This window comes from Anastrepha obliqua, chromosome 5, assembly GCF_027943255.1.
Source record: "Anastrepha obliqua isolate idAnaObli1 chromosome 5, idAnaObli1_1.0, whole genome shotgun sequence".
Classification (NCBI taxonomy): Eukaryota; Metazoa; Arthropoda; class Insecta; order Diptera; family Tephritidae; genus Anastrepha; species Anastrepha obliqua.
In genome coordinates, this window is record NC_072896.1 from 123,615,403 (window position 1) to 123,627,641 (window position 12,239).

The window sequence follows — 12,239 nt, forward strand, 5'->3', positions numbered from 1 at the left end:
TCGGTTCGCTCAATGGGCAGAAAATCGTTTGACCGAAGATGAGCATTTTTACTGAAAAATCATCTTTTCTGATGAAGCTCTTTTTCACATCGGTGGCTACGTCAATAAGCAAAATAATCGGATTTGGGGCTCGGATTTGGGGCTCAGAAAATCCAGATTTCCAAAAATTGAAGAGGATGACATGGACGACAGGACGGTGCAACTGGTCACACTGCCAAAGTTACACTCGAACTTTTGGCTACCGTTTTTGAAAACCGAATAATCAGCTGAAATTCCGATATCAATTGGCCGCCTAGGAGCTGTGATTTAAGCCCGTTGGACTATTTTTTGTGGGGAGCCGTTAAGGACAAATGCTATGCGAACCATCCAGAGATGACCGATTCTTTAAAATACGAAATCGAAGTTGCCATTCATGAAATTGGAGCCCAAACAATCGAAAATGTGCTTAAAAATTGGGTTGATCGAATGGCCTACTGTAAAGCCAGTCGTGGCAGTCATTTGAACGATATTATTTTTCATTCATAAATGACAATGTTTAATCTTCAAAATAAAAAAAAGGTTGAAAAAATACTGATTAATTTTGTTTTTATAGCCGATTCAAAAAGCAAATTTTACATGGCCCACCCTATACAAGGACGATTAGAGCTACACTAAGTTACTGGGACAAGCACATACACATACGACAATTATACAGTGAAAACACGCGAAGAACTGTTTCTCCAAGAAACTAACATCTGCACATCTTTTCTTTCGCTTGGTATGCCTTAAAAGCTATATATGTAATTCACAGAAATTTACCACCGGACCTGATTGATAGTAAATTTTTTTTTATTTAAAAAGCATTTATGAGTATGAAAGGTGAGATGAAGGCAGCTGTTGAAAACCATTTTGAAATCCAAAGGATAGTTTTTCAGTGGCATCAGGTGGCGTTATATTAGTGATGTGAAAAGTAAGTTCAAGTGTAATTTGGATTTATTTGAGAAATAAAATGTAAATATTAAATCATAATATTTATTTATCATTTACTTTAGCCTGCGAACTTAGCAAACGTGCCTCATATTATAAGTGGCACATTTTTCAAATCTGTTGAACAGAAAACTGATTTTATTAAAGTATCTTAAGCCATATTTCTGTAAAAAATTAAAAAAAAGTGTTTTTTTTAGCGCTAAACCCTACCACCCCTTAACCGAAAACGGGTATACCCAGTATTTGCCATAAGCCTTAGTTCTCGTAGAACATTTGAAAATGCCAATATATGAATGAGATGTTGTTGTTTCTCATTTCTTTATTAAACTACCTTAAAAAATAAACTATATGTTTTATAATTAGTTTTATAATTTCTGATGACGCTCAAGTAGCCACTACAAATTTTCCGAATTAACGTAAATTCACGTTGCACAGTGTAGAAAAGAGCACTTAAAATGGGTGTTGTATTTCCGCCCACTTACATATTTTGTTTATGATTATACCATATAATTAAACCATAAAACCAACCGCTAATACGTGGGAATACTTAAATGTTAAGCAGGTGTCGAACAAGACATTAACGAAGGCGAAAGGGTTACTGCCTGTACAGCGAATTTTGGTACCTGCATATCCCTTTAGTAGCCGCTACAGTCGCACGTATTTATAAGCCTAGAATGTGCAAAAAGTAATTGTTAGTATTTATAAGCCTAGAATGTGCAAAAAGTAATTGTGCTAGTTCTCAAGCCTTTAAATGCAAACCTTTGCCAATCTTCTTACCCACTCATTCGACTTTATCCATAAAAAGTCTTTCGATGCCGATATTGTCACAGTTGAAGAGGAAAATACTCGACTGATTTAATTTGAAAAAAATTTGCGTTATATGTGCATTAGAGTGGCTACCCAAAAGAAATTGTTTTTCACCGGAATTATAAAATTTATTATTTTAAAACTTCTGCAAAAATATTTAGGAAAATATTACGATAAGATTAGTTTTATTTTATAAATTTATAAATTTTCCAGTAACTTCAATGCGATTTCCTGAAACCTGGAAAGTTGCTAAAATATTGGTTGGGGAATAAGTTCGTAGCGTTTTTACCGAAAACTTTTATTTTAACAAAAACAATTACTATATCAATAAACTAGTCAATTATATAATCGTCGTTGCTGTTTAGAACCTTTTCCCACCTCTCGACAAATTTGTCGATGCCGTTCCGTCAAAAACCGAATGGTCTGAAGTTGTTGAGTCAGTTTTTAAGGATCTCTTTTTTAACGAAGGTAACAGAAAAAAGGGAAATCGGTCGGTCCAAGGGCCGGAGAATACGGCGGATGCTGAAGGACCTCCCATTTGAGCTCTTGGAATAAGGCTTCACTACTTGTGCAACATGGGGCCAGGCGTGGTCGTGAAGAAGTAGGGTTTGATCATGTCGATCAGGTCTTTTCAGTCGAATAGCTTCATTCACGCGGTGTAGCTGCGCGATGTAGAGCTCCTTGTTGACCGTGGTACTCTTTTCGAGCATTTCCCAGTACCACATTGGGCTTGACTCTCGGCTTTGAGGTATCTCCTGGAATATCCATTTTTTTGCTTCAAATTGATGTACAGGCTCCATTTCTTATCTCCTGTGACGATTCGATACAAAAAGCGCTATTTACGACCGCGTGTTGCTCGATGGCGGGTGATATGCTGAGAAGCAATTTTATGGTGACTTTCTTGGTTTTTTTCCGTTGAGCTCGTGAGACATCCAGGCTCCCAATTTTATTCCCACTGAATGAAGGTGACTGAGAATCGTTTTATGATCGCAGCTCATTTTTTCTGCCAAATCACGACTGGTTTCGCGACCGTTCTCCTTCAAAAGTGATTTGAGACGTTCTTCATCGAACTCAGAAGGCCTTCCGCTATGGGACGCCATTGACTTCAAAGTTGTCATTATTGCATTTTGCAAACCTTTTCCGTGCTATAGACTCGCCTATGACACCTCCCAAAAAAAGGGTTACTAATTATAAACTAAGGTTATAAACTAAAATTATTCTGCTCTCAATCCATTCGAGATCTATGCTGCCACGGCCTTATTTTTGCCAGCAGAATAATTCTACACACTTACACTTAAGTGAAATATATTTGCAATCTTTTAAACTGTCACTCTAAAGTGCGTAGAAAATTACTCGAACTTGTAACTAATCGACCACAAATATCCAAAGTTGTCCTTACAACTTTTTGCGAATTTGTTCACAATTGATTTAAAAGAAAACCTCAAAATTCGACTGCAACTGCATAGAAAAGTAGTTAAGGGTACTGCCCTTTGCACAGTTTTCACTCCATCTCTTACTCTTTACCGCCTGGCTTTCTCTCTCCATCAACATATTTTTTCTCAAACGATATATGTTTGTATGTATGTGTGTACTGCTGCGCCTTACAAACGTTTGGACTAACTTTTGGTCGTATTTATACTGTTCGCTGCCTGCATGTGGGTGTGTGTGTGATTTTAAATTCCATTTTCTGTTCTCTATTAATTTTCCTTTATGAATGGAAAAACTTCTTCACATGCTTGTGTCTGCTTCAAAGATTTCGTGTTTTCTTCTGGCTACTACATTTATGCCACCAAATCTAATATGGGCGTATAATTCTATGCCAAAGTTAGGTACCAGAATTCATGTTTGTGCGGTGGTGGTATAATGAAAGTTGGAATCGCACAACTTTTTTTCATTAAACTTCTAGTCCAAATTTAAGAAACTCAATTTGCTCAAAGTCTCACCTACATGCCACAGCATAGATATATTCTCATATTTATTCAGCTGTAAGTTACCCTGCAAGGATAAGTTCAACTAATATAACAAATTTTTGGTACAGAATTAATACGCCTTCACCAATTGGAATGTACTTTTCCATTCATGTGGCGAATAGCGATATCTATGTTCAGTGTTAAAGTCAAATTCGGAAATACGATGCATTTAGTAACTGTGACTGCTGAGATGGTAAGTTGCTAGTTCGAGACATCCTGGTAGATGATGTGGTTTTTCGCATTCTATATTTGAGAGTATCACTTTGAATTTTAGAAAACGTTAAATTATTAATAGCTGATTATTGAAATAAACTTTAACACTGTTTTTTACCTATCGAAAAACACGTGCAGTGAAAGACTCTTCGCATATCCCACTGTACCGCGTCGATTAAAATTCAATACCTACTTTTAAAAAGTTCCTGTAAAAGAGAGCTAAGTTTGGTTCTAAGTCTACTAAATCTGAGCCAGATCGGTACAAGTGTTTTCTCTGCCGCGTATGATGGCCAGATCAGGCACTAATGATGGAAAATGAGTCCCAAACAATACAAATGGTTGTGCTCACCCGGAAATGCGTAAAGAGCAATAGTAAGGTTTCAAACATATATTGGCGAGCTTTATATTTTCCTAATTTTCAATTTTTTTTACACAAATAAGCCAACTACTTTCGTCTGTGCTTCTTAGCTTCCGTGCAAATACTGACTGAAACTAAGCTAACTTCAGAGACCTTCAAATCATTGGCAATTGTTGGCAGTGCAATGAGTGGGAATAGCTAAGATTTTTTGCAAGTATGTTGGAAACTTTCATTGAAACATTGAATAGCATATATAGGGGTTATATGAAAATTCCATGCAAAAATAAAAACTGCTTAAATATTTGGCATACACCATTTTTATTTTTTGACATAGTCTGCTTTTAACTTATACACTTCGGTCTAGTCATTGATCCCTACCGAATAATACGATTTGTCCAAGTCTAAAAAATAGCAATCCAATTGTTGTGCATTCTTTGAAAATCGCTCGACTTTCTTGATTCAATCGAATGCCAAATAGAAAGAAATCGGTCATTTGAATACCTGGTTACTCTCCATTCTCGATCACTACCATATTGAATTGCATGAGCAGGCAGCGCTTCCGCTTCAATTAGTGGTACGCACCCTCCTTACACGTGCCTATATCCTGGGAGTATTTTAAGAGTGTCGAATATTTACTAATTGCAGCTGCTATCGAAAACAGTAATTATGCGTATTAATTACATGCTTTCACATTGTAATTTTACAACGCCAGGACACAACTGTACACATTTCCCACCCTCTCCTAGTTCTTTAACCTAAAACAGCGACTTAAATACGTCAACGCATCACAAATGACATCTCACAATCTTTGCGTAATCCAATCGGTCAACAGGCAGTTTAAGCCTCCGCAATGGACTCGCGAATCAATACAGTGAAAATATTTAGCTCTTTATTCTTTTTCTGGCGCATTTTGGGTTTCACCACCAGCTGCAATAAGTACCTCATCGGCCTCTATGATGTATTTGTGACCATAGTCGTCACTTTCGCCTTTCCTGCGCATTTACTTCTGGGCGCAATATTTACTGACGAGCGAGAGGACATTTTCATCAATTTAGCAATTGGCATTTCCGCAATTGCCTGCACAATTAAACATTTCATGCTACGTCCGCACTTACAACGAATTGTTGCTTTGAATAAAACTCTCCAACAATTAGATGAACGAGTGCGAAGTGATGAGGACACCCACTACTACATAAAATATATGCGCAACCGTTCAGTTTTTATGATGCTTTTCTACGTCTACGTTTACTTCTCGGTGGGCGTCATGGCGGTGCTTTCAGCTTTGTGGACTGGAAAAATACTATACCCCGCATATGTGATCGTAGACTGGCGCAGCACGACGTGGAAATATTTGGTGGTAATGCTTTATCAATCGTACGGCTTGAATATGCAAATCATACAAAATCTCACCAACGATACTTATGGGCCAATAGTTTTATGCCTACTCGCCGGCCATGTGCACTTGCTCTCCAGGCGTGTTGCGCGTATAGGTCATGAGATCACAAGCGAAACGGATGAAAACTACAGAGCACTTGTGATTTGCATTGAGGACTACAAACTGCTGATGAGGTACAAATACCAATCGAATATTATAGTTCTCCTCCCATTCCCACTTTTTTTCTGTTTCCCCAGCACAACCAAGCGCGTGGAAAGCATCATTTCGAGCAGCTACATGGTGCAGTTCACTGCAGTTGGAATTAATGTCGTGGTTGGTCTAGTATATCTGCTTTTCTATGCGGATAATATCTTCGCTTATGGCTACTATATTTTTCATATTTTGGCCATAATGATCGAAATTTTCCCTTGCTGCTACTATGGCAGTTTGGTGCAGGCGGAATTTCATGCGCTGTCGTATGCCATTTTCACCAGTAATTGGTTGACACAGCCACGCCCCTACCATCGCAATCTTATTACGTTTGTGGAGCTATCTTTGATGGATGTCACAGTAACGGCGGGCGGCATGATGCGGATACATTTGGATTCATTTTTTAAGACCTGCAAAATGGGCTACTCCTTTTTCACCGTCTTGCAGAGTCTGAAACAGTGATGTGAAAGTGAAGGCGTATCGACTAGTGGCAGTTGTGTAGTTTTTCAAGGAAATTATCCAACAAGGTGGCGCAAAATTAGTCATCCTTTCGGAAGATTTATAATTTTTGTAAATGGCGTCGTACGTGAGTCATATTTGACACTTGTGAACTAAACAGCTGCCATGTACAAACAGTCAAAATAAAGATTTCCATCTCGCAAAGAAAATTTTTGTTTTTTATTTAGCAAAAAAATTTATTTAATTGGCGCAAAATTAGTCATCCAATAATAATTGTTTTTAGTACATATAGAAATATATTTTCTTTTTTATTTAGTAATAAATTTTTATTCAGGTGGCGCAAAATTAATCATCCGATTTGCTTCTGAATATAATTTTTACTAAATGCAAATATATAAATAATACAAAAAAATGTTTAATAGTTTGAATATTTTATTTACTAAACAAAACATAATACATTTAGAATAATTTCACTAAGAAAAAACAATAAATTATTCAAAATTTATTAATTTACTAAAATTATTTTTTATTACTCATTTTATTTCGTTGTTATTATTATTTTCAAATTTATTTTTTACTAAGTTCAAAAAAAATATACCAAAGCACATTGGATGGTTAATTTTGTGCCAACTTGTATAAGTACGAGGTGTGTTTAAAAAGTAAAGTGAATTCTCAAATTTCGCAGACAATGTACATTCGATTTTGGTTTTTCTTTGTTTTCTTGGCAGATAAGTTCTGATTGCAAGTAGATTGTCTAGTCTTGGTTCAAACCCGTGCGGGGGTACACTCCTGGAGTTTCCTTCTAAATGCAGGTCTACTCGAATTTAACTTATCGCGCAGTTCAACTCAGAATTTGAAGACTTTAGTGTCGTTATTTTCGTTTTCATTTAGTAATAAATTTTGTCAGGCTATACAAAGTTATTTATTTAGCAAAATTGTTGATTGAAGAGGGAGAGAGTCACGACTGACTTTTCGACTTGCTGCGTTGATTTTTTCGTTTTTTCGTTTCTTTTTCTGTCTGTAGAGTGCTGCCAGATGTTTATGCACCTACTTGGCGGCGTGTGCATCGCTAGCAAGACAGCAAACAAAGCAATGAGGCGATGCAACTGTCGTGGTTATTTAATTCGTGTGACAGCTCGGCCGTTCCTGACCTAAATCGCCCTCGATTTCATCATCTAAGTCAAGCTCAGGACTGCTTCTGCACCAAGGCTTAAATTTATCGGAAGCGTATACTGACGAAAACTTCTTGTTTGATATTTGTAGACCGGGAATATTTTCGATTAGGTAGCGGTCATTTCGCAAAACTTTTCGTACGATATATGGACCGCGATATTTGGGTTCAAGTTTGCGTGATTCAACCGTCGAAGCTGGTTCATTCTCAATAACTATGAGATCTTCTTCTGCATATATTCTTGGTTTTTGGTGCCGTTGATCGAAGTGCTTTTTCCATTTTTCCCGTTCATTAGCAATATTTACGATAGCTTGATTTCGTTTTTCTGTGGTAGTTAACGTCGCGATTTCGTCATCCAAATCATCATGAACCGCAGCAAGCAATTGATTGGTTACTACATCACGCAGTTTGAAATCAAAGACGAGTTCATTTGGACTAAAACCCGTCGTTGTATTTCGTCGAGAATTTACTGGCCATTGAAGATCTCATAACATGAGATCCCAATCTTTTGGATTATCGGTGGCCGTTCGTAGATATTGTAAAATACTTTGATTTGCCCGTTCATCTTAGCCATTTGCACGCGGTGTTCGAACTGCTGTTTTAGCGTGTTGGATATTATGTTTATTACAGAAATTTTCAAAAATTTTCGAAGTGAAAGACGTTCCTCTGTCGGTTACAATTTGAGACGGAAGACCAATATACGATGTAATTTCATTTAGTGCTTTAACAACATAGATTGTCTTTGTATCTCGAACTGCTTTTGCTACCAAAAATTTACTGAAAGCGTCGGATATAGCAAGTACATAACAGTTTCCTCGTTTGCTACTTACAAATGGACCCATGTGATCCAAATGAATGCGATGAAAGGGCAAAGGTTTGACTGTATCGATATGAAGAGTTCCTTCTTTTCTACCGGTTCGTTGTGTTTGATAACAGCATTTGACACACGCTGCGATGTAGCTTTTGACATGTCTCCTCATCTGCGGAAACCAGTAGGTCTAGTAAATACGCTCAAGTGTTTTTTCTAGAGCAGTATGCCCAGTTTGATCGTGACAAAAATGTATTACACGCCAGCGCACACCCTTTGGTACAACAAATTTAGGGCCATCAGGTGTTTTCTTATATAGGCGGTGGTTACGTAGTTCATATTCAGCTTTTGCCGTGCTTTCTAGAGGTGATTTATTAGTTCCATTTAAATGTTAATATTTTGTCGAAGTTTTTCATCTTGCAGTTGCATTGTAAGTAGCCAATCGTTTATATTATCAGTTATATTCATGACCATGCCAGCAGGCTCAACGTCTTGCGCAGGTTGATCTGGCATCCGACTCTAAGCATCGACGTGCTGCAAGCGGCTACCTTGTCGATGTATGCATTCGAAGTCGTACTCAAGCAATTTCAGCCACCAACGTGCAATCTTAGGTTTCATTTCTTTGTTTTCTTTTACATGAGCAACTGCGGAACAATCAGTGATAAGTCTAAAATGTTTACCAATCAAATAAATACGGAAACGTTCTAGGGTCTCTACGATAGCAAGAACTTCAAGCTCATAGCTATGGTATCGACTTTCTGTATCTGTACAATGGCGAATATAGTATAAAACCGGATGCCATTCAGATCCATCTGCAGACTGCAAAAGTACACCTGCTAAACCAATGCTGCTAGCATCAGTATGTACTTCATGTTTAACGTTGTAGTCGTATAAAACCAGAACTAGTTCATGGGTAAGGATGTTAATTAGGTTTTCAAAAGCACGTTGCTGTTCAGAACCCCATGAAAATTTTGACTCATTAGCTTTCGTTAACAGCGTGGTAAGGGGTTTGGAAATGAGTCAAACCACGTCAAGTGGGCCCCGAATTTTCCTTCAAATTCCCGATTTTAAAATCAAATGCATTTTTGGATAGAAAATTTGTCACATAATAATTGCTGTGAATAGTTTTTTTTTTATTTCGCTTTTTGTTTATGTTATTAACAATTGAATTTTTTTGCATGATATTCTTGTAAAATCAATATCTCAGAAACTACAATTGATATTTTGATGAAATTTATTTCGGTTGCCGAAAAATGTTTACTCTACCGATTTAACGTCCAAAGACTGTGTATTTGTTGAAACAATAATTTTTAACAATAATTTTTATGAAAAATCGCAATTATTTTTGCGTTCTTCACGCTCTAAATGGACAATATCACAGTCAGATTAAGCGCACAATGCTCACCTTTAATAATCTGTAAAATCTGTAAAAAAAACTTTGTTCATCCAATCCGTTCTGAAGATATCGAATTTTTTGTCAAACTGTGTAAAGTTTTGATGCGCAGTATGGTTTAGTGCAACGCGACGCGCTTCGCAGTTGGCCTTGCATTGTCCCATGGGATCATACGCTAAAACGTGTAGCACTTAAAAAAGACATACAAAAGGATTAAGAATTCAAAATTGAGGTGTTTCATTACTAGAATTTTTATTACATACATCAATATCTACATGAAAACATACAAAATTTAATTAGTAATAATAGTCTCGAAACAAGATGTGTCCTCGGAGAAGATTTTACTTCGAATCTTTTTGTTACTTGCAGGTTCGTAGTGATGAAATTGCCGCGTTTTTTTATAGCTATTGCCTCATTAAAGCGTTTGGAAATTTTTTTTCATGTGCATCATGATCTTTTTGCAAACAAAAAACAAAATCTATCGATTTAAACGCACCTTTTTTTTCGTTGATGATTTCTGCTATTATCTCTTTGAGATTCATATCACTTAATTTTGAAAAACGTCTTTTTTTATTGGCGGTTTACCAAGTTCCTGTAAAATATTATTCACCTTTTCTAATTTTAGGTCATTCTGAATTTCCTGGTTTTCAAAATTAGCTTCACTATCCGAACATTCTTCTGCATCAGAAGAAACTTCAGACTCATCGTTTTCTGCTCCTGGGTCAGGACTAGAATAAATTAATCAAAATTTTCTGCCACAAATTTTGAGAACTAATTGACTCTATTTGCCTAAATAATAACTATTCAATGAACAATATATGTATATAAATATGAAGATTATACCCACTGTGGACTTGGACGTATATACGCTGCACTTTCAGTAACACTTCCATTTCTATGTATCTTCATACGACATGATTTGCAAACGTATTTACCGATATATTGTTTGAATTTTACATCCCAGTGAGCGGTTATTTGGAATAAATTATGACGTACGCAATTATGACTTTTTCCCCCAACGGACTGCAACACTCATCAGGTCGAACCATTTTCATAACAATACATAATAATTTTTTTCTAACCTCAAAGCATAGACAACATACTAGGAATCACAGCACACTGACACTAGAAGTTGCGGCGACTGTACGACTCTGCAAAGCCATGTTCATGCAAGTTCGTTTTCGTACGTAGTGCCTCGACTGACAAAAAATTCGATATCTTCAGAACGGATTGGATGAACAAAGTTTTTTTTACAGATTTTACAGATTATTAAAGGTGAGCATTGTGCGCTTAATCTGACTGTGATATTGTCCATTTAGAGCGTGAAGAACGCAAAAATAATTGCGATTTTTCATAAAAATTATTGTTAAAAATTATTGTTTCAACAAATACACAGTCTTTGGACGTTAAATCGGTAGAGTAAACATTTTTCGGCAACCGAAATAAATTTCATCAAAATATCAATTGTAGTTTCTGAGATATTGATTTTACAAGAATATCATGCAAAAAAATTCAATTGTTAATAATATAAACAAAATGCGAAATAAAAATAAAACTATTCACAGCAATTATTATGTGACAAATTCTCTATCCAAAAATGCATTTGATTTTAAAATCGGGAATTTGAAGGAAAATTCGGGGCCCACTTGACGTGGTTTGACTCAAATAATAGAATAATCACGTACGAATTTTCTAAAAAATCCAGTAAGGCCTAAAAATCTTCTTACTTCTGTTACGGTGGTCGGTGGTTGAAAATTTCGGATAGCAGCTACCTTATGCAATCCTGGTGTTACACCTCTTTCGTCTACGGTGTGCCCGAGATATTCGATTCGCGTTGCCAGAAATTTACACTTATCGGGACGCAAAGTAAGTCCGGCTTCTTTTAAAAGTTTGAAAAAACGTTCTAATCGTAGAAGTTTATCACTAATAGTTTTACTTGGGATTACAATATCATCCAAGTATACAAACGCGGTATAATGTTTTGACGACTCTTCAATCTCAATTTGGTGATAGCCCAAACGAAGATCAAGAGTAGTGAAATATTTATTTCCGGCCAGTTGCGCGAATTGCTCCTCCATGTTCCGCATGGGAAATGGTTGTTTCACTGTCATTTTATTGAGACAACGGTAGTCTACACAAAGTCGATGTTCTTTATTCTTTTTCTCGACTAAAACTATTGGGGAGGAATACGGTGATTCACTGGGACGAATTACATCATTCTGTAATAACTCGGTAATTATTTGCGTGATAATCGATCGTTTTGAAAAAGGAACACGATAAGGTTTTAGTTGTATTGGTTTGTCATTATTTAGAACTATATTCATTTTCGATACCCCGCACTTTCCGATATTAGCGATATCATTAGCGAACAAATCACCAAAATTTCCCATTAACATTTCAAATTGTTTATTTTCATTTTCATTCAAACCTTCGGGTACATTTATTTTACGAACTTGTTCAACGCGGCAGTCAGTATTTTCGATTATAACACGATTGTTTGAATTACAAA

General features: G+C 36.4%; 1 protein-coding gene across 1 annotated transcript; it reads left to right on the forward strand.

Annotated features, from left to right (window-relative positions):
* The first annotated feature begins 5,164 nt into the window (after positions 1-5,164).
* LOC129248968 (odorant receptor 33b-like) lies at positions 5,165-6,361 on the forward strand. Its single transcript, XM_054888575.1, has 2 exons — positions 5,165-5,883; positions 5,947-6,361. Exons 1-2 carry the CDS (start codon positions 5,165-5,167, stop codon positions 6,359-6,361), a joined length of 1,134 nt encoding a protein of 377 aa, XP_054744550.1.
* The last annotated feature ends 5,878 nt before the right edge of the window (positions 6,362-12,239 follow it).

Bases quoted from the DNA above. Each gene is read 5' to 3' on its own strand.
- LOC129248968 (XM_054888575.1), top strand. From the start codon at position 5,165: ATGGACTCGCGAATCAATACAGTGAAAATATTTAGCTCTTTATTCTTT. The intron at 5,884-5,946 runs GTACAAATACCA...CTGTTTCCCCAG, and splicing joins GACTACAAACTGCTGATGAG to CACAACCAAGCGCGTGGAAA.